General features: G+C 37.0%; 1 protein-coding gene across 13 annotated transcripts in view; it reads right to left on the bottom strand.

The window, feature by feature from the left end:
• DLG2 (discs large MAGUK scaffold protein 2) overlaps window positions 1-23,310 on the bottom strand; it is a 2,196,962-nt gene that overhangs the window by 693,648 nt on the left and 1,480,004 nt on the right. For all 13 annotated transcript variants that reach the window (XM_066248982.1, XM_066248991.1, XM_066249001.1 and 10 more), the window contains one exon: window positions 10,227-10,277. In XM_066248982.1, coding sequence (XP_066105079.1) covers window positions 10,227-10,277 — 51 coding nt within the window. The remainder of the gene's footprint in view (window positions 1-10,226; window positions 10,278-23,310) is intronic.

Below are 23,310 nucleotides of genomic sequence, written 5' to 3'. Positions count from 1 at the left end.
TTCCCATGCTCTACCCCCTGAGGGTCTGATGCATGTAGTAGGGATCAGGATCAGTGTTAGTTTTTACTAGCTCATCAGGTAATTCCTATCAGTAGCCCTAGAACAATCAACTGTGTGACCGTAGGTGTTGTGACAGATGGTCTTTCCCAGAACTACATGGTTGAAATAGAGGGAGAAGAAGTTTCCCTAAAGAAGGAAGATGTTCTTCAGGCTAATTCTAATGTCCAGACAAAACGATAGCTGCTCATAATATTACATGTAGAGATTAGAAATGAGGGATCACTAGAATAGAATATTTTAAAGAGGTATCAGAGTATCTAAAGCAAATATCATAGCCTAAAGCTATTTAAAACAAATCATACTGTAACTGCTTGTCTAGCTTGGAACTACATTGATGTGAATGAACAAAGAAGAAAACACAGAGCTATGGTAGCCCTAGGTTATTCTAGAAGGGGCTGTAGCTGCAAACTCAAGGGCAGATTTAATTAATACTCTACATGCTCAAAAATACATTGATAATTAGGTATAAATACATTTTGGAGATTACTCAGTAAGGTTATCATTTAGTACAAATATAGTTCCTGCCACTCTTCCTTTACACACACAGACAGACAGACAGACACACACACACACACACACTTGCCATTTGACTTAGCCTTACCTACAGTCATAGCCCACAGTTACACTAACGATGACATGTTAAAAATAATGGCGATGGGGTAAATGTGTGGATGTAAGTGTATGTACTTTATAATTAATAATATTGAGTATCTATGATGTTTCGTAAACTTTTAGGCATTTTACATATAGTATTTTTCACAAACAATGCTATAAAATATATTAATATTCTATTTATTATAGAAAAAACTTATAGTAGGCTTTAATAGGTTAAATGACTTACGCAAGGTCACACAGGAAGTGGATGATCCTAGATTCAAAATAAGGTTTGTCTGAGTTCAAAAAACGTGTTTATTTCCACAGCTTATATAACCTATGTTTGTTTCATAAATCTTATAATACCTTCGACCAAGCCAATAAAACTCTGATCAAAAGTCATACATATTAAATAAAACTTTTGTTTTTTTCTAAATATACACTTATGTTTGGATAGTATCTTAACACACATACACACACACACACACACATATATATATGAACATATTTCAAACACTTCAAATATACAATGATAAGAATGCATGAAATTTAGAATTTATTTAAGAAACTTATCTACATTTAAAAATTAGTTAACTAAAGGAGAATGAGATTTGCTATAGCTGACTATATAAATGCTGAAACCAAATCAAATATCACTGGGACTCACATTTTATTCCTGATAATTAAAAATGGCTAAAACACCTTGGAAAAAAATTAAAACATTTAGAAACCCAAAGCTTTTACCTTATTTAAAGTAATACACATTTAATTTCATTTGCATTTAAGTTTTTATCTTCATGAAAATTCCGTAATGTAAGAGAAACAAATTGGGTTTAAGTGATTCAGATACTCAATGACGTGCTAATTAACTTGATATCGGGGTGAATATGGAGCCTATGTCAGTAGACGGCTTTAATGAGACACTTCTTACCTGGGAGTTCACAAATACTGTTTTCAAAATGCCCACATCACCCACCTTATACCCCAGACTTGATTCATCTATAGGAATTTTCAGGGTGTGATAAATCAGTCACTTTCCTCTACTGTACAGTGTGTCCGTAAAGTCGTGATGCACTTTTGACCAGTCACAGGAAAGCAACAAAAGACAATAGAAATGTGAAATCTGCACCAAATAAAAAGAAAACTCCCCCAGTTTCATACCTATTCAGTGCAGTTCGATGTGGGCTCATGCACAGACTTTTTAGGGCTCCTTAGGTAGCTATCCCGTATAGCCTCTACAGACTTATCACTGACTGATGGCCTACCAGAACGGGGTTTCTCCACCAAACTGCCGGTTTTCTTCAACTGCTTATCCCACCAAGTAATGTTATTCCTATGTGGTGGTGCTTTGTTATAAATGCGGTGATATTCACGTTGCACTTTGGTCACAGATTTGAATTTAGCGAGCCACAGAACACACTGAACTTTCCTCTGTACCATCCACATCTTGACTGGCATGGCCATGGGCTGCTCTGCTGTATCTATGGTGTTACGTCATCATCTGCACATGTGCACATGCTGCCACATCATCCTACAGAAACTGGGAAGGTTTTCCTTTTACTTGGTGCAGATTTCACATTTCTATCATCTTTTGTTACTTTCCTGTGACCAGTCAAAAGTGCACCGTGACTTTACGGACACACTATATAAATCTGTTTGTTTCATGGGTTAAATAATAAGTAACAGCATTCAATAATTTATATTTGGGAAGATGGCTAAGATCTTTAATTTTTTTTTCTTTTTTTTTTTTTTGTATTTTTCTGAAGCTGGAAACGGGGAGAGACAGTCAGACAGACTCTCACATGCGCCCGACCGGGATCCACCCGGCACTCCCACCGGGGGTGACGCTCTGCCCACCAGGGGGCGATGCTCTGCCCCTCCGGGGCATCGCTCTGTTGTGACCAGAGCCACTCTAGCGCCTGGGGCAGAGGCCAAGGAGCCATCCCCAGCGCCCGGGTCATCTTTGCTCCAATGGAGCCTCGGCTGCAGGAGGGGAAGAGAGAGACAGAGAGGAAGGAGAGGGGGAGGGGTGGAGAAGCAGATGGGTGCTTCTCCTATGTGCCCTGGCCAGGAATCGAACCCGGGACTTCTGCACGCCAGGCCAACGCTCTACCACTGAGCCAACCGGCCAGGGCCGATTTTTTTTTTATTGTAAAAGAATATCCTTGACTTGTCAGACAGAGCATTCAAATAGTTTCACATGGCCATCCATTCTGCAGCTGTCAGGAAAGCACTCCAAATGTTCTTTTTGTTTTGGAGGATGGGGGCAAGCATTGGAGGAGGTGGCAGATAGTTAGTCTCTTCAACCTCTTTGCTAAATTGTAGTCATGCATGTTGGTCAGGATTATGAAGGCATGATGAATCTATTCTCCATGCTGGGTCAACTGGCTTCTGTTGATATAAATCATATTGGAGGTACATAAACCTAGTAACTTCATACATGGATACTAAATAGATCAATCACTCAGAGGCATGGACTTCATCTTTAATATCATAAGAGCCCAAGGTGTCAGAAAGTCTTGAGAGATCCCAGTTGTGCATCTCTGAGAGGCCCAGACTATGTTAATGAAAGGAATTTGTCGGAGTATAGTCCAGGCTTCATTGACTCCTTTGTTCTCTCTGGCATTTTCCCATTCTACCAACCATCAGAGTTTATTCTCTTAACATTCTTAAGATACTTTCAATTATCTTCTCCTACATCACCACTTGCAGAATTTAGCCATTAATTATATGTCTTAAATGGCATGTCTGCATCATGTCCTAAATTCACAAAATACATACCAAATATTGCAGCCAAAGTGATCTTTTTGAAACAAAAATATGACTGTCACTTTTCTGCTTAAATTCTTCAAAGGCTATCCCTTGTCTTCATGGTAAAATTGAACCCTTCTCTTTGTTATCCAAAGAGCATCCGTGTTCTCAGCATTCTCTATATCTCTAGCCTGGTCTCTCTGTCCGAGTCCTACCTCCTAACTTGATGCAGTCACTCTGAATTACCTGCAGGTCCTTGAGCATATTACTTTTCCATGGGCCCTTGAACATTTGCACCTGCTGTTCCCTGTCTGAGAGGCTGCTTTCCTCCACTCTCTTTTCTATAGCTGTCTAGCTTCCTTTCACCTTTCATAAGCCAGCTCCGGTGTAATGCCTCAGGAAAGTATTCTATTCTGAACTAGGTATCCTCAGCACTCTGTTCTTCTTAGTGGTTTCTGCCTATTTACTTTTCTATGTCCCCTACAGACTGTGAAAGGCTATGAAACAAGGACTGTGACCAGTGCCTTTGTCCAGTAAGTGCTCGTCAAATAAAGGTACATAAAACATTTGTGGGATTTGCCATGTGCACCAAGTGGCCAATGCATTGAAAAATGCTGACATAGAGGAGTCATCCACTTGTCCTTGAATTGCCCAGTGGCTTTCTTTTTTGTTTTTATGTCATCATGGTAATATAAAGAACACTATAATAAAATTCCTTCCATCAAGCAATTCATAGGTCAGTGGAAAAAACAGATTGTATTCATCATTTAATGTTAGAAGTTTTCTACGTGTGTTAATATTCTAAAGGGCACCTTACCCAAGAGGGGAAGTCAAGAAAAACTTCTTGGAGGAAATGACACTTGAGCTGAATTCTGATGGCAGTCTGACTCAGAGGCAATGATTTAGGCGCTAGTGTTGTGGGCATGCATGGGGCTGAAAACTAGCTCCATCCCCTACTAACATTATCACTATAGACAAGTGATTTAATTTCTGAGCCTCAGTATCTTAATATATAAAAGAAAGCTAGGAATATCCACCTCATAGTGATGTTACAAAATGTGATAAGGTTACTACTAAATTAGATGCTATAGTGATTAAATGTAGAAAAAGTATAAACTATAAATGCATATTGCAATGACATCTGACATCAAACAAAGTAACTTAAAACAAAAGAAGAAAAGCTATTGTAAAAGAAGTCATTGCTAGGTTAATGTAAAGTGTTCACTGAGACTGGGAAGCTATGTTTTTTTGTTTTGTTTTTTTTTTTTAAAGGTTTTTTTTTTTAATTTTATTTATTCATTTTAGAGAGGAGAGAGAAAGGGAGAGAGGGAGACAGAGAAGGAGAGAGAGAGGTGAGAGAGACAGAGAGAGAACGTGGGGAGGAGCTGGAAGCATCAACTCCCATATGTGCCTTGACCAGGCAAGCCCAGGGTTTCGAACCGGTGACCTCAGCATTTCCAGGTCGACGCTTTATCCACTGCGCCACCACAGGTCAGGCCGAAGCTATGTTTTTAATAGGCTTCTTTTATGATTCAGACAAATAACACTTGTCTGAAAGCTACCGTGTTAATACAAAGAAAATGTTCAGAATGACAGCATGCCTGCTATTCTAATGCTTTATATGAACTCATTGAATCTTCACAAGGGCCCTAGAAGTGATTGCCAAGTGGAAAATGAGGCACAGAAAGGCTAAGTATTCAGCTCTAAGTAACTCCACCAGTAAGAGATAGAGCCAGGGTTTAAAAGCAGGCCACGTGTCTCTACTCTGCTGCACTCACAGAGGTAAGGAACAGGCACAAGCCATTTGTGAGCCAATATTCACTTAATGTACACTACATTCATTCCAGGTACTGTTGGGGGGGGGGGGGTGAATATAGAAGTAAGTATATCATTAAATATAGTATATATTTAGGGGGGCTAAATGTAAACATTATAAATAATAAATACATAAATAATATATATTTCAGATATTGGTAAATGCAATGAAAAGATAAAGCTATGGAAAGGGAAATGTGATGGGAGGCCAGTACTAATTCAAATGGGGCACAAAAGGGAGAATTTTCTGAGAAGGAGACAGTTGAGTAGATATTTAAATATTGAAAAGACCAAGTCATGGAAAGATCTGAGGATTTTGTCCAGGCAGATAGGACAACGGATAGAAAAGACTAGAGGTGGAAAAATATATATTTTAGAAATGATAAGAAATTTAGTGTAGCTCAAGTAAAATATAGTCAAGGAGTTGGTAGTGAGGGCATAATGTTTGAGAGAGAAGTAGGGGTCATACTAGGCCTTGTGGATGAAGAGTGTAATTGTCATTGCTTGGAGGGTTTTAAGAATAAAAGTGGTATGATCTGCTTTATATTTTAAAAAAAATTACTCTGGCTACTTTGGAAAGAAATATGGGCAAAAGTGGAAGCTATTATAGTAGTCCAGGCATGGCATGATATTGTTTTGGAACAGGATTCTGCAGAACAGGTGGCAAGATAATAGTGAAATGTATTTTTATAATAGGGCTTACCCTGGATGCTGAGAGGAAAATGCACAATTAAGCAAGATGCCTAGATGATTTTTTTTTGGCCTAAATAATAAGAAAAATGACAGTTAAAATGAAGAATATTAGGCTAGAAGCAGCTTTGGCCCTGAGGGTAGGGAGTGCAGGGAAATCAAAATTCTATTGGGAACACACCAGATATGCCAACTTAGTTAGCTGTCCACATTTGGAGTGCAGGGGAGGCCATGACTTCAGATTTGAGAACCACCCGTTGGGAGGTGGTACTTAAAGCCATGCGTCTGGATGAGCTCACTTAGGGGATAGGGAGTGAGTGAGGTCTGGGCACTGGAGTTCTGCGGTGCTCCACCATTTAGAGCTGGAGCCAGCAAGGAGAGTAAAAGTGAGCACCAACAAGGTGTTGAATAAACAGAAGAGTGTTTGTTCGAGGAACTAACACCTTTGAGGAAGGAGGCAGTGACAGCTGCATCAAATGCTGCTGAGAAATCACTTAAAACTGAGAACTGATACTTTTACTTAGCAAGCTGGAACTTGTGACTTCGATAGGGATGGTTTTAGGACAATTGTGGAGATACCAAATGAAACAGATTAAAATGAGAAAACAAGGTAATAAAGTTAATTATAATAGATAATTTTCTAGTTATTTAGTAAAGCAAAATAGAATCATAAGCAATAACAGGAGGAGAACTTTGGGTCAAGGGAGGTTTTTGTTTGTTTTTTAAGATGAGAAATGTACTGCTCACAAAAATTAGGGGATATTTTATCATTTCATCTTCATTTTGAAATATCCTCTAATTTTTGTGAGCAGTATATTATATCATGTCTGTATTAAATTCATCCAGGAGAAGGTGAGAGAGAAACTGATATTGCAAGAGAGAGAGGAGGAAACTGCGGAGGCTAAGTCCTGAAATGGATATATTACAGAGTTCAGGTCACATGTGAAAAGCTGACTTTGGAAATGAGCAGGGAAAATTTCTCCACTGTAACAGGGAGAGCACACCAGCAGACCTGGTGGTGGGAAAGGAAAGTGGTTTTTGTTTGAGTGCTTGGATTTTCTCTAGGACATATACAGCTGAGCCTGAGGATGGGGGAGGGGTGTTAGCAATCTGTCAAGCACAAATAAGATGTAAAATTGTTGTCCTAGAGAATGAGAAAGTAATTTTCCTAAAGAAATGAGTAAGAATTGCTAGGATGCTTTCAGAGTTCATTTGAAATCAATAGTTATCATTTTAAAGTGAGATGAGTGAGGGCTTCTGTAGCCAGGGTCAGCTGCTCAGGTGCTGGCATGGAGTAAGCAGGAAGGTGTTTAACCACAGCAGATTAACCAGAGATGAGGTTGTTGGAGGGACACACACAAAAAAGGAGAGAGAGGAGGAAAACTGTTGAGTGTATGAGAAGGAGAATTGGAATAAATTCTAAGTTAGGTAGAAAGGGAGGGCATAATGAAGAACAAAATTTCAAGGTCCCAATGGGGTGGGGTTGAAGAATTTTTGGAGGGGAGGTATTAGAATAAATGGTAAACACAAAGAGGAGGTGCTGCTCAGAGAAGATGCTGCTTAACAGAGGTTTTGGAAGAGGGGTACAATGAATGGTAATGATGAGATTCAGAGTATAATCAGAGACCCTAGGGCTGGGAGTGAGGGAGATGAAATGACGTGCTAGATGAAGAAGCAAGTAAGTGTCAGAACCCAGACTAGAACACACAGTTTCCACACTCCTACTGAATGTTGTTAGCTCACACCAACATTAGATTCTATTATTTTTTGTTGTATAAAAAGAGGGTAACTAAATGGTTATGTGCTCAGGATGCTGGTAAGAATGAAGGACGGGGAGAGAGAAGGGTTGGTCTCAGGAGGTTAAGCTCTGTGTAAGCAGGCCCCACGTGGAGAAGGGCCCATGCTTGGTTTAATGCTCTGCTGTTGCCATCTTTGAAGTCTCACTTTTTTAAAACCACAGTACCACATTTTCATTTTGTACTGTGCCCCACAAATTATATTGCCAGTTCTGGAGAGAAGATTAGTAGTTTAGAAGAAGAGATATGTTCATTTTCTTTCATTTGGGCTAATTTTCCATAAGCTTCAATTTCTCCATTTAGCATGCCATTAAAGTTTTATCAGAGTTCATAATGGAAGTTTCAAAATACCCATCTATCAAACACTTAATTTTCAATGTAAATTTCCATTTAAAACTACTCACACTCAATAAAAGGTTGAGAATGATCAATTCCCTGATTCAGGAATGTAAAAGAATCAAAAGAAAAAATTTATTCATTTGTAGGTCTAGAGTGCAAATTCATACTTGAATGATAGCATAGAACATATACTTTCATTTATATTTCTTATTATAAATATAAATTATGTTTGTTATAGAAAGTTTAGGAAATAAATATAACTAAAAAGGTAAAGCAGAAAATCACCCAAAAATCCTCAACAAGAATGAACTACTTTTAACATTTTGGTGTGTATCCTTTTAGGGTTTTTGTTATATTTATAAATGTATATTCTGCATGTATACCATTGTTTGTGGTCATTGGAATACATTTTAAATACCATTTTAAAACTTGATTTTTAGCTTGACCAGTGGTGGCACAGTAGATAGAGTGTTGACCTGGAATGTTGAGGTCCCTGGTTTAGAATCCTGAGGTCACCAGCTTGAGTGTAGGCTTGTTGGCTTGAATGCAGAGTCACCAGCTTGAGCACAGGATCATTGACATGATAACATGGTTGCTGGTTTGAAGCCCAAGGTCATTGGTATGAGCAAGGGGTCCCTGGCTAGGCTTGAGCACCTCCCACCCCCATCAAGGCACATATGAGAAGCAATCAATGAATAACTAAAGTGAAGCAACTATAGGTTGTTCCTTCTCATTTCTCTCCTCTCTCTGTCTCTCATAAAAAATATATATAGTCTACTTACATCTCTACCTTATAATTATTTTAAGAATACTATTATAATATAATTTATTATAATTTCCTATCATCTGGATATATAATAACATATTAAACACATCTTTTTAATTCTTCACTATTACAAATAACAATATGGATATTTTTATATATTTGTATAATTTAATAACTACAATATCTGGTTCTTGATTTCAATGTTATGGATACAATAAAAAATTGCTTGTTTTTGATTGCACCAATTGCCAAGCCCACTCAATAGCAATAAATATTAACCTTCCTTTTTAATTTTCTGCCAATTGGATAGATAAAAACTATTTAGTATCATTGCTTTCTTTCTTTATTAATAAAGTTGAACAGGTTTCCATATGTTACTGGCTCTTTCTTTTTTGAATAATATCATGTTAATGACTTTTTTTTAAAGCTAACAAGCAAGAGAGAGAGAGAGAGAAAGAGAGAGAGAGAGAGACAGACAGACAGATAGGGACAGACAAAAAGGGAGGGAGAGAGATGAGAAGCATCAACTTGTAGTTCAGGCACTTAGCTGTTCATTGATTGCTTCTCATATGCGCCTTGACCAGGGGGCTCCAGCTGAGCCAGTGACCCCTTGCTCAAGCCACAGACCTTGGGCTCAAGCCAGCAACTTTGGGCTCAAGCCAGCAACCATGGAGTCATATCTATGATCCCATGCTCAAGCCAGTGACCTCAGGGTTTTGAATCTAGGTCCTCAGTGTCCCAAGTAGAAGCTCTTTCCATTGTGTCACCACCTGGTCAGGCATGTTAATGCCTTTCAGTCTTTTATTTTATTTTTTATTTTTTGGTAGATGCTCTTTGACCTTTCTCTTACTGTTTGGTATGTGAAGACTCTCTCTTCACATACTACAGTTGTCTTGCACAGAATTTTCCTAATTAGTCAAAGCATTGACAAGGCCCTAACAGCATATATTTAGAGATTTGCAGGGTTGCTGGGTTTTGTTTTGTTTTTCTTTATAGGGATGCTTTTAAAATTTATCACTTTTTTTAAACTTAAAAATGCAAGGTAATGGTAGTTATAAAGATAGTAGTAATGTCATATAAATGAAAATATTTTGTTATGTATCTAAAGTATATGGCAAAACATTAATAATAAAAACAATAGGAAAAAAATACTGTACTTCTTTACTGAACATTTCTGTTTTTCTCATTCATCTCTCCAAATCCTGGCAATGAAGTCTATATACTGAATGTTCTGCTTATTTGCTCTATTTGTCTCCATGCCTTCTGCTGCAAGAATTTTATTAATATTCTCATTGTGAGCCCCATTGGAAACTTCCAGGGTATAATAAACAATTGCATAATTTCACAAGACAATCCATTAGGATGCGGAATGAGGAAAGCAAGGTTAGAGCTTTGGATTACTGAATTTTTCTTACCCTCTCCAAAGTAATTTCTTCAAACTCATATTCAATTTCTGTCCCATTGACCTGTAAATAGAAAAAAAAAGAAATAAAACGATTAAATACATATTGAGATGGATACGGCTTCATTTTAAATAACATTTGCAGTTGTTTCATTCTGGTTATGAATAAGCCATACTTTCTTAATGTTTGTGATTATATGTTCTTATCCAAATAAAATATAATTTAAACTATTCTAAAATAGATAAGTGACACTCTACCAAAAACAAAAATCAAAGCTTATTGCATAAAGTTTGTAATATTTTATAATATTTTGGGGGAGAAAGAATAATACAAAATATACACTGTGAATTTACCACAAATAAACCATTTAGCAACAATGTTACAGTTATAAGGGATTTTTCCTAATATATTTTAAAATGACTATGAATAAACACAAAAATATGATCCCAAACATCAGTTTTAAGTGCAGCATAACTGATGTCATTTTTTTATGTAAAATATCATTACAAATGACCATGTCAGATAACAAGTGCCTGTTTCTTTATTGGCTCAAGCTCAGGCAATGCATCCCTATTATCTTCTCATTATATTTATTAGGAAACCCTGGACTATGTCACCATGCCCATGTACTTCAGTTGCAATAAGAAAAGGGCAAATTCTTAGGGAAACACTGTTTTAAACAACCAACCAGCCTTTGAATTTATGTGAACTCACAGAGAGAAATACATTTTAAATATAGCCAGACAACATATAACATATGCTTTGATTTCAACAGATGTGCATGCAGAATATATTAAGAACTGCTTTAAAATAATCCAACAAAATTCAATTTCCATTCTTATCTATCACAGTCATTTTGAGCCAGGCAAAACTTCTGAGAAAAAAAAAAAATCTCAAATTGTTAGTTTCTATTTTCTTCTACGTAACTCAGTAACATTTAGGAATCATCCAGAAAGACTAATTTTCAACTACAAAAGGGTATTAACTTCAGTTGACTTTCCCTTCTTTAGAAGAATTAAAACACAATTTTTTGCAGATTGCCTCCTATGGAGGCAAGGATTAGATAGCCTAACAGAGAGCCTAGAAAGAAAGAATTAATGAAGAAGAAAAAAAGAAAAAGAGTGAATGAGTGACTAAGTACTTAATTTATTTATCTGACTTAAACATGAGTATTTGTGAATTCTCTTCCATTAAATTTGGGATGTAGCAACCTTAACGGAAGGTATAATTATTACTATAATCAGCAAATACAAAGAAAGATAATAGACTATTTATGTGTGTCCACCAGCCACTTAGAGCATGTTTTTGATATTCTAATTCCATGAGCTAATTGGTGAATCACATTTTATTGTGTAACTACATTATCAAATGGCTCTGAACCAAATTTGATTTTCTGGGCTTCAGCAACTTAATGACTCCTAGAAGAGGGCTTCATGAGGTTAGAAACTTTTTTTTTTTTCAAGTTTATAATTTTTTTTTAAATAAATTTTTATTAATGGTAATGGGATGACATTAATAAATCAGGGTACATATATTCAAAGAAAACATGTCTAGGTTATTTTGTCATTAAATTATGTTGCATACCCCTCGCCCAAAGTCAGATTGTCCTCCGCCACCCTCTATCTAGTTCTCTGTGCCCCTCCCCCTCCCCCTAACTCTCTCTCTCCCTCCCTCCCATGTCCTCCCTCCCCCCACCCCTGGTAACCACCACACTCTTGTCCATGTCTCTTAGTCTCGTTTTTATGTTCCACCAATGTATGGAATCATGTAGTTCTTGTTTTTTTCTGATTTACTTATTTCACTCCGTATAATGTTATAAAGATCCCACCATTTTGCTGTAAATGATCTGATGTCATCATTTATATTAAAAAAATGGGAAGAGGACATGAACAGACACTTCTCCCAGGAAGAGATACAAATGGCCAACAGATATATGAAAAGATGCTCAGCCTCATTAGTTATTAGAGAAATGCAAATCAAAACTACAATGAGATACCACCTCACCCCTGTTAGATTAGCTATTATCAACAAGACGGGTAGTAGCAAATGTTGGAGAGGCTGTGAAGAAAAAGGAACCCTCATTCACTGTTGGTGGGAATGTAAAGTAGTACAACCATTATGGAGGAAAGTATGGTGGTTCCTCAAAAAGCTGCAAATAGAACTACCTTATGACCCAGCAATCCCTCTACTGGGTATATACCCCAAAACCTCAGAAACATTGATACGTAAAGACACATGTAGCCCCGTGTTCATTGCAGCACTGTTCACAGTGGCCAAGACATGGAAACAACCAAAAAGCCCTTCAATAGAAGACTGGATAAAGAAGATGTGGCACATATACACTATGGAATACTACTCAGCCATAAGGTTAGAAACTTTAGCAGCTTTATGGGAGTTTTTGTTCTTCACGTGTAAAAATACAAAATGAAACTCAAATTCCCTGTTCTTGTGTGTTTTCATATTAATTCTTTTTGTCTTTATAACTTTGTTGAATTACTAGAAGGAGGGCAGAAAGAGAAGGTAGAATTCATGTAATGTCTTTAGTTCTCTTTGTAGGGCTCCATAAAGCCTTTCTTTGCTTCAGTGTTTTTCTTGAGTGAAGCCCTTTCCCATCATCGAAGCTCAGCAAACTGGGAAGGAGAAAAACAAACAAACAAACAAACAAACAAACTAATTTAAAGAGAAGCAGACAAGCTTCTGATAATCAAGTCTAAAGGTTCAGGGTGAAATAAATCATTAAGAAGAGATTAAAAGACAAATATATGATATTTTAGTGGCATATGTTGCATAGTTGTGGTCTACAGAAATATTTGCTTAACATTTCTATGATCATATATGCTGACTTTTAGATCCTAGAAGCATTATATATACTTATCCTAATTAGTATTTGGAAGTTCCCTGTTTGTCTCAGGCTGATATTTACTTCATGGGTCTTCTGGTTTTTTAACCCAAGAAAGTAACATCATTTGCCTAATTCAGTAGTAGTATCTGGAATGTTTTCATATGAAAGGACTGTGCTATCTGGGTTTCAATGTAACCTTACTTTTAAAAGAAAGCATGTCATTACTACAACAGAATTTAGTAAAATTACAAAGCTGTGAAAGGTTTGTAGCATAGGTGAAGGAATATCTTAACCTTTAATTGAGGAACATTAAAACATGGTATCACATTTCTAGAGAGGTCAGTGTGGGAGTTCAGAAAAAACACTGAAGAGGTCTTAGAGTCCATTTTCCCATCACTGGGAGAACATGATCTATATTCTGCCTAAGGATCCCTAAGACAAGAAATCCTACAATTGTCCTTGGCAAAGAGATCTTGGAGGAAAGGCTAAGATAGAAAGAAGAACTAAGAATACCTCCATTTAAGATATTCATGAAAATTTAGTGACTCTTCAGACGAGTACATCAACACAATATTATTTAAATACCTTTTCCACATTTATATAAGGAAATGGCTGCTTATTAAGTTTTAAAGAGCCAAGAAGTATGAGCAGTAGTTCCCTTGTAGCTATAATTTTCTGTATTCATAACAAAACAAAATAAAAAACCTCCATCATCTAAGGTTTTACAGACAATTTATTGTCTCAACTTGCTGGGAAGTCTCACTCTCCCTGCCCCCATCAGTTTATCACTTTATATCTTCCTATTCACAAAGTTCTCTTCCTAAAAGTTCTGTCAAATATAATGTTTTGCTGTTCTTGACCAGTAATACTCCCCCTGGTATCTAGGCACCCTGGGAATGCTAAATGCTCCTGCTAGTCAGAGGCCTGGACAGCTGCATGTCAGTGTTTCAGTTACCCCAGCTCTGTCCCTGATCATCACTTTAGTGTCCTCTCTACCTTATGGCTTAAAAAGAAAGAGGGATGGCAGTTTTGCAGACATGGGAGGTCAATAAAGTAGATGAAAATTTCCCAGTGTCAAAAAATCTGTTTCTCTTCAAACACGTGATTTTTCTGAACCTAATGTTTCTGTGGTGACAGCTGGTAGGTTTCTATGGTGGCCAGAAAAATCAAATTAATGCCACATATTGTCCTGTACTATCTGGGCATGAAGCCTTCCTGGCATCATAGGAAAGTAGACAAGAGAGTGACCCACTCAAATTCAAACTCAGTATTTAAAGACTGAATTTCATAAACTTTGAATGCTTTATTTTTTTTTCCTCTCTGACAGTCTTTTGTTAATTTAACTGCCATTTTTTTCTTCACTGCTATAGTAACCACCTGTCTGAATGAGAATATAGTTTGATTTTTGAGATGTATTTTTATCTCTTGAAAAGAGGTTTTACATGAATAACACATGTGAATTATTCCATATTTTAGTGCCCTTTAAGATCTTAAGATTAATGATATCTCTAAATTTTTCTGTTCTTTGCCACATTCATAATTTTATTAAAGCTAACAACATATTAAAATCTGAGATGAATGAATTTTTATACATCCCTCATCACATGTAATAAGTGCTAACGCAGGAATACAGAAGCTTAAGACTAAATAGAATTCCACTCAATGAACAATTTTTGAGCATACATGATGTGTTACATGGTGTGACAGGGACTGAGAAAATAAAGATTTTAGGATAAGATCCCGGTTCTAAAGAAACATACAGTTCTCAAAAGGGCACCAAATGCCAACACTTTAAAGCCTCATAGACATGTGATATCCAATAAACAAAATAGAGAGGTGGATGAGAACCCGCTGTTACTCCATGCAAGATCTAACATTTACTATTTGCTGCATAGAGTAAGTCTTCACTTAATGTTTATGAGAAATTCTGCAATTTAAAGCAAAAAGGCCTATAACAAAACTAATTTTACCATAGGCTAATTGGTATGAACAAGAGTTAATACCATCATATCAATGTTATAACAAAATGATGTTGAATGAAAATTATTTGAGGACTTTCTGTATACAGATCTGATTCCTTAGTAGTATAGTACATGATAAATAATGTACTAATTTTGCCTTTACTATAAGTAATTATGATATAATAAACAGGACCTGTTTCTGAATCTGTTCTAGGAACTTACGCTGTAGTATCTTAGCCACAGACATCTTTGCCGCAAGCATCTTTGTGGCAAACATTTTCATGGTATATTAATTGGCAGGAAGGTAATTTTACAGTATAAAGATAAAATAACTGGTTGATGATTTGGGGTGTTTTTTGTTTGTTTGTCTCTGGTTTGATTTTTTCATTGAGGACTCAACCAACCGTGTTTGGCAGATTTAATGTATTTGAGCTAGTTGTCAGTTTGGTTTCTCATTTCCCCACTGAGGAAGTTTTTGCGGGTACTCTCATTTATATATATCTTCTCATTTATAAATGAGATTTTATATATAAATCTTCTCATATATATATAGTATATAAAGGTAGCTCTTCCAATGGTCTGTAGAGTGACAAGTAGATATGGTGGTGGTAGTCTTAGAATAGTTAGCATTTCTTCCAAATGACAGATGATTTTTCCCAAGAGTTGGTGTCTTATTTTGAAATATACCACCTTGGGAGAAGAAAGAGAGGTCCATGGCCCTCTTTGAGGGTGCATATATAATTGAACTCACATTTGCCATAGAACAAGAAAAGTGCTTATGGACAATCTACAAAATAAAATCAGTTACAGTACTTGAGTAGTTTTGCCCTGAATCTACATACATTTCAAACAAAGTCTCTTGAATTTTTTATTATTTTTTAATGTTTCATTGTGTCCCTTTTAATGTCCTTCTTTTGTTTGTTATTAAAAAATATTTTTATAGCAATTAGTTATGTCGTAAAAATGATGCAGCAAAGATGTCTAAGGCAAAGAGTCTCATGGCGAAAATACTGGACACAATCTGAATGTCAGTTTCAGCATACCGCAGAGCTGCTGTTGGACTTTGGGAGAAATGTGATGATTGTGGAGACTAGGGTCTGGTTTCCAAGGCTTCGTGTCACTCCCAAAGCAAGACACAGTCCATGTCCCTGTGCTTCATCTATGGCTGTGGCATATAACTCAGATGCACAGTGACTGTGCAAATGAGGAAATAGAAAAATCAATGAATCAATAAATAAGACTTGCTGACGCTCTCAAAGAAGACTTTGCTAGCAAATGGGGTTGCAGTTTCTACAGGGTCCAGGCCTTTCAGCATTCCTTTAAGTGACTTGACTCTGAGATCATATCAGCTCTTCTTAGGAACTCTCATTGCACCTTCACAGACATCTTCAAATGGAATGGTAACTATACAGAGTGCATGTGCGCACGCATACACACACACACACACACACACACAGCCAGTTTGCATCCTTCTTACTGTCTTGCCAATATTTATCATTCTCTCCTCTTAGAGGAACTTTGACAATAAACATGTCACGATGTTTTAGGCTCCTTACACTTGGATCTCCTCTAAGTACTCTCATATGCTTAATAGATAAGAACACAGATTCCAGAGGGGGAAAAAAGACCCAAATTTGAATTTTAGTCCCAATATTTATGAGATGTGTAAATGTAGGCAATTTCCTTAATCACGCAAAACCTTAATTTCCTCATGTGTAGAATGGTATATATTAACAAGTGCTTCCTTAATATGGTCATTGTGAGGATAGATTAATTTATGTGAAACATTTAGCACACACCTTAAGTGATCAAGAAATTTTAGCTATAACACTATACAATTCTCTTTATGAAATTGTTAGGAGGAATAAATAAGATTACACATTGTTAATTGCTTGGCACGTAGTAGTTCTTAAACACTGAGAGAAATTCTAATTAGCTCAGGCTTGCCAAATCTGCAAGGGCCACAAGATTTATTTGATCAAATATTGAGTGCTTGCTAATATCCTCAACAATATAAAATATCACTTAAACAAACTTTTTCTTTTACAAAATCTATGCAAAACCTTTTCTAACCTGAACACTTCTGTCTTGAATCCATCTAAAATGTGCTGTCTTGTGGATAGGAATCAGCTTTCTCCCTCAAATCAGATCAATGTGGCCTTCACTCAGAATATTACCTCAACTGGATTTCCTCCCAATCTTCTGGCCTCTTACCCTTGCATTTTCGTTTAAGCAATCTCTTGCCCAGTCTTGACTATAAATTTGCTCTGCTATTGACACTTCCCTAAAGCTGCTATCATTGCATATTTACATCACTATCTCAATAGGGCAAGGGTTGTAGAATACTTGTTTTGCTCCACTGTAGCTTCTGGCACAATGACTCTAGGTCTATAGAAGAATCTTTAGAAACAAGTCACCTGAGAAGTCCAAAAATTGAATTGTCATTAAACTCTTTTTCATCTTTAAGAGAGTGAGGCACCACTTAACCACCTGTTCCTATAAAATAAGGCTTGAATTGATCCCTTCATCTTAGGAAATTTTTTACATGCAAGCATTGGTAATTTCTAATTTAAATAAAGAATTAAAACAATTTAACATGTATTGAGTACCTACTATATGTTAGGTAGAATGATGAGCCCTGGAGATACAAAGATGAATGAGATATAGCTCTCGCCCTCAAAGACTCAGTCTAGTAGAGAGAGACAAATGAATGAAAACACATAACAAAGTGATACGAGTGCTATGATAGATGTCTGTAGACCATAGTAGATACAGAGGTAACACAGAAGAGGGAACTGGTGATTTCACCTAGAGGAAGTCAGAAAAGGCTTCACTGAGAAAGTGGCATGAACTGAATGTTTTCATGGGCAGGTGCTCATCAGAACAGGTTGAAAAGAGACAGGGCTACCAAGAGATCAGGGGCAGCATTAACTACTTCAGAATGCTCTGCTGGAGAGACCACGGGGCTTTGAGTCAGGAGAGTTGGATTACAGTTTGATTCTGTGCTTTAACACATTGGTAGCCCTGGGCAGGGCATCATGTTGCAATTTTTGTATGCAGACAGATGATTTCTGAGGTTCCTCCCAGCTCTACCTTCGAGTATCAGGGTTTTTGTTTCTATCTACTGTTTAAAACATATTTACTTTGTCACTTTAATTAAGGTGCACCTGCTCAAATTTTATGGATTTTGCTACTAACCTCTATTCCAAAGATCTCAATCAGCAGCCCATAAGGCTACTGACTGGTAGTTCTTTAATGTCCATGGATGTCTGCCATGCCCCTTCTCCTTAACCTATGTGGTTACCCTTCAGGAGGAAACTATGGCAGTATCATACCTCTCCTTGGCTGCACTCAAGGACACCGCCAGCACAACCATTCCCACTTTGACTCCTTAAAGATCTCAAGGCTCCTGGGGAAAAAATAGCTAAGGGAGTTTACTCTACTGTAATCCAAAAGAAAGGACAACTGCAGAAGGCAGATGTTCATTATCTCCATCTTTTCATTGCATTTGACTTTAAACATCCCTGCTGAGTAGATGAAAAACAATCAAGTGCTAAAAAAATTAAAGCTAACCTACCAAGATGGCAGCTCTAATCAGGTTGGGAGCATTAATAGACCAAGGCTGGAGGATTGCAGCTCACAACTAAGCTATACATCACTTTCTGTTATTAACTAATGTTTCTCCTGGACTATCTCCACCACTTAAAATTGTTCCCTCTTTTCATATTAAGAGAAATTATCATATAGAAATGAAAGCTCATCCAACTTTGATTTAGTTTCTGGAATCCAAAAGGCCTGAATTCCAATACCAGTTCTGTCACTTACAAGCTGCTGAATTCATTTTTGTTATAAATGATACACATTTGTCTAAGCATCAATATTGTTCATTTAAACACTTAGAAGCAAAAGATTTTATGTTTAAGCTGTGCAAAGCACCTGATTTTAATCTAAGGCATGCAATTTGGTTATTTTATTATATTATTTAATTATAACAAAACTGGTTTAAAATATGCAGTTTTACAAGAAGCTAATCATAATATTTTTTTACTCTTAATAAACACTCACAAACTATAAAAATAATTATTGATAGTTGCAGTTAAGATTCTAATTTTTGTAAGAACCCTATTCTTATTGTCCAACTAAATGTAGTATATAAGTAAAACCTGGTTTCAATTTACAACTTCTAATCTCAATTAAACAAACTTTGGAGCTCAATGAACTGCTAAATCATTGCTCTAACTAAATAGAAAAAAAATAATCAGTATCCTATAATCTGTTCCATTTTTAAACAATTTTCTTTTGGTTTTGTTGTTTTCTCTGCTGTTGTTATTAAGACTGTACAACTCACAGAACTTTGGGTCCAAAAAAGTGACCATAGACGATAATTACTATGTGTGCTTTTTTCATTTAATTATAGCCATTTTGTAAAAAATTAAGTACCTTTTTTACCTGTAAAATTGTGATAATTTTGGGGGGTGATATTTCTGTCAAAAGAAATCAAGGAAAATAGCTTAGTCATTTTATATATGCAAGTTGTCTTGATTAAAACCTTCTGTAATGAAGGAAAAATATAGTCACTTAAGTAAAGAACTGGCTTTGTGTCTGATTTGGAAAAAGCACATTTCTTCCCGGTTTTGCTCCCTTGCTTTGCACCATATGCTGGATGGTGTAATAACAGGTGGTTTTATTGCTTTCACTTGGCTTCAGCCTGAGGCAGGCTGCTTTGTTCTTTGGGTTTAAATATTTCATATGTTTGAACATGCTCCTTGGAAGAAGAAAATGGTGTTAAGAACAAAATCAATTAATGGTTATAAAGATATCATAATATGCAAGGTTTCTGTCTCATCAAGCTTCTCTCTCCCATATGAAAACCACTTGGTCAACTGCAAGCCAAGTGTCTAAGGAAGTCAAGAACTCAAATCCCATGGCTGGAAGATTTAGAGAAACAGAAAAACAAAACAAGTGCTGAACCATAAGATGAGACTTCACAAATAGAATGATATAAGCTAAGAGTATTTTCTCTTTCATTTGGGTATATAATACAATTATAGAATTAGGCAGATTATCAATATCATCCATTTTGTTCTACTCAACTTCTCTCCTCAAACCCCTGCAATCTTGATTGTGTTCCACAACCATAATAAAGCTCTTAAAAGTCAACAAAACCTTTTTCTCATTTGAATACAATGATCTCCTCCTTGATTCTCTTTGGTTTCCACGCAGCATTGGACACTAGTGACTGCAACTTGAAACTTCCCATTCCTCTGCAACATGGTTGTTATCTTGCTGGTCTCCTCCCTACTGCCCTGTCCACAGCATTTATAGCCATTTCCCCCCTCTTGCCAGATAGGAGTATTCACCAGGCCTGCCCCTATTGTTATACCATCTTTACATGAGTTTTCATCTCATTAACTTTCATTTACTAAATACATGCCCTAGTACAGGGGTCAGGAACCTATGGCTCGCTAGCCAGACGTGGCTCTTTTGATGGCTGCATCTGGCTCGCAGACAAATCTTTAATAAAAAAGGTAATAACATTAAAAATATAAAACATTCTTGTGTATTACAATCCATTCATTTTCTACCTCTCATGTTCACGGTTACAGGTGGCTGGAGCCAATCACAGCTGTCCTCCGGGACAACACCAAATTTTTATTGTATAATGCCTAACGTACACAGGTCGTTGTGTGGCTCTCATGGAATTACATGTTAAAATATGTGGAATTCATGGCTCTCTCAGCCAAAAAGATTCCCGACCCATGCCCTAGTACCACCCCAGTCTCAATAAGTCTAAAACAGAACTAATCATTTTGCCTAATAATAACCATCACTTACTCCAGTCCACTCTATAGGTCTGTTAAGGGAGCCTTACATTTCATTTATATTCTTTACATTTGTTAACAACACCTAATATCTTATTTTAAGTTCTTATTATTACTTTCTTAAAATCATTGATTCAACTGCTTAAAATATTTCTGCCTTAGTCATTTTTCAATATCAGTCTATTCTTCATATTTTTCAGATTTATCTTCTTAAAAGCAATGTTTTCATCAGTAATTTTGCTGCTCAAATAGCTTTAAATAATTTTTCTTTATCCTTAAAGAACATTCCAGATCATCCACCAGCTGTCCTCATCCTACCATTTTAGCTACGGACCCAACTTATTTTCTTCTAAAAGGTTTTCTAACCAAGTAAATGTACTGAACTCATATAAAGAACCTCCTTTCTTTGTTATCTTTGTTAACGTCATATACTCTACCCTGAATGTCTTTATTTAATCTATGCATAATAAAACCCTAATTAATTTAGAAAAAATATTTTGGAATGCCTAGAATGTCACAGGTACTATGTTAGGTCCTAGGAATGCAGTAGTAAACAAAACCAAGCTCCTGGCTTCATGGATCTAGATCCTATCTGGGAAGGTAGGAAGCTCCAATTCCTGTCAGCCAAAGGCTGTCTTTCCCATACAGTCTGAAGCCTTTTCTGGTCAATGCCTTGAAAATCATTGCTCTGTTGTGTATAATTCTCATCCCAACGTCGATAACAATTATTACTACTATTACTGCTGCTGCTTTTGGTTAAGAATCTACTACATGCCAGGCACTATCATAAATTGATTTCATAATTACAATAATTTTGAGAGTCAGACATTTAAAAAAATATTTTATTTATTGATCTTAGATAGAGAAGGGGTGGGGTGGAGGAGCACAAAGCATAGTTACTTCTTGTTTGTGCCTTGACCAGGCAAGCCCAAGGTTTTGAACTGGCCACCTCAGCATGCCAGGTCAATGCTTTATCCACTGTATCACCACAGGTCAGGCTTGAGAGCTGGACAGTTTAACATTAATTTTACTATTCAGGAAGTCAAGTTTCTAAGTTAAACAAATTCTCCAAGATTACCCAGCCATAAGCAACATGAAACTAGGACCATCTTATTCATCCTTCTCATCACTTAGTGATGGGAACTAAGTGCTCAGCATAAATTTAATTTTGTGTTGAACAGAATTAGAGAACACGTGCTGGTAAGGCAGGTGAAAGAAATGGGAATATTTAGAGTTTTATCTCAGAAAAGTCTAATGTGAAAGCACTAATCTTTCTTCCTGGTCATATATAGCACAGTCATTTTCTTACTGTACAGGGGTCTTCCTCAGGGTTCATCTAGCTCCTGAACTTGAATTTTATCTTTCCTGAAATATTGTCTTCCTGCTTAGATGAGGCACTATCTTTTAAACTGTTTTCCGTCTACAGTCATACCACCGTGAACATGCCTGATCTCATCTAAACTGCTTTCCTGTTGTAGAACTTATTATAATATAATAATAAATGCCCATTGTAAAGCCAGTAGCCACGGCCACCATCACAACTGCCTGGCCCATGCAGGTTTGCATTTGATTCAGACAGAAGGTAATGAAACAACAGAACCAAGAACTGGTGGGCCATTACATTTAATCCTAGCTTGCACCTGGTGGGCAAAAAATACACACAGTGGGAAAACACTTCCCTTTCCATTCAGGGCTCCCAAAGCCACTGACTTATCCGAGTTTCCTAGAATCAAAGGTTTCTACCTCACCAGCCTTATTCACCTCTGTTCCCCATCTCCTTCTCTCTACACAAACTCTGCACAAACTGGCTTCTCCTTCAGCACTCTGCCATCTTGGCTGCTTCTCCTCTCCTCCACATTGCCTTTCTCTGCTCTCCCGTAGCATGGGTTCCTCTGCCCTTTTTTATGTGTAGAAATCAAAACCTTTAATCCAATATACAAACAAGGAAGTCTCTGATATAAAGTCACTTATCTGAGGCATAATGGGATTCCTCATGAGAGTGCACCACCCCACATCATGCAACAGTCAAGGGTTTGGGGAAAAGCTTCGTTTTAAAGTTAAGCCTTAGGCTATAATGACCCTGCCTGCTTACAGCCTGTCCCATTTATAAACTTATTTGACCAACACCTATAGTACCTATTTACAAAGTAGTTATTGCCTGATCAGGCGGTGGAGCAGTGGATAGAACATCGGATTGGGATGCGGAGGACCTAGGTTCGAGACCCCGAGGTCGCCAGCTTGAACATGGGCTCATCTGGTTTGAGCAAAGCTCACCAGCTTGGACCCAAGGTCGCTGGCTTGAGCAAGGGGTTACTCAGTCTGCTGTAGCCCCATGGTCAAGGCAGATATGAGAAAGCAATCAATGAACAACTAAGGTGTCACAACAAAAAACTAATGATTGATGCTTCTCATCTCTCTTCGTTCCTATCTGTCTATCCCTATCTATCCCTCTCTCTGACTCTCTCTCTGTA

The sequence above is a fragment of the Saccopteryx bilineata genome, chromosome 1 (assembly GCF_036850765.1).
Source record: "Saccopteryx bilineata isolate mSacBil1 chromosome 1, mSacBil1_pri_phased_curated, whole genome shotgun sequence".
NCBI lineage: Eukaryota > Metazoa > Chordata > Mammalia > Chiroptera > Emballonuridae > Saccopteryx > Saccopteryx bilineata.
The sequence above is the reverse complement of the archived record's forward strand: the minus strand, read 5'-3'. Positions and strand labels throughout refer to the sequence as shown.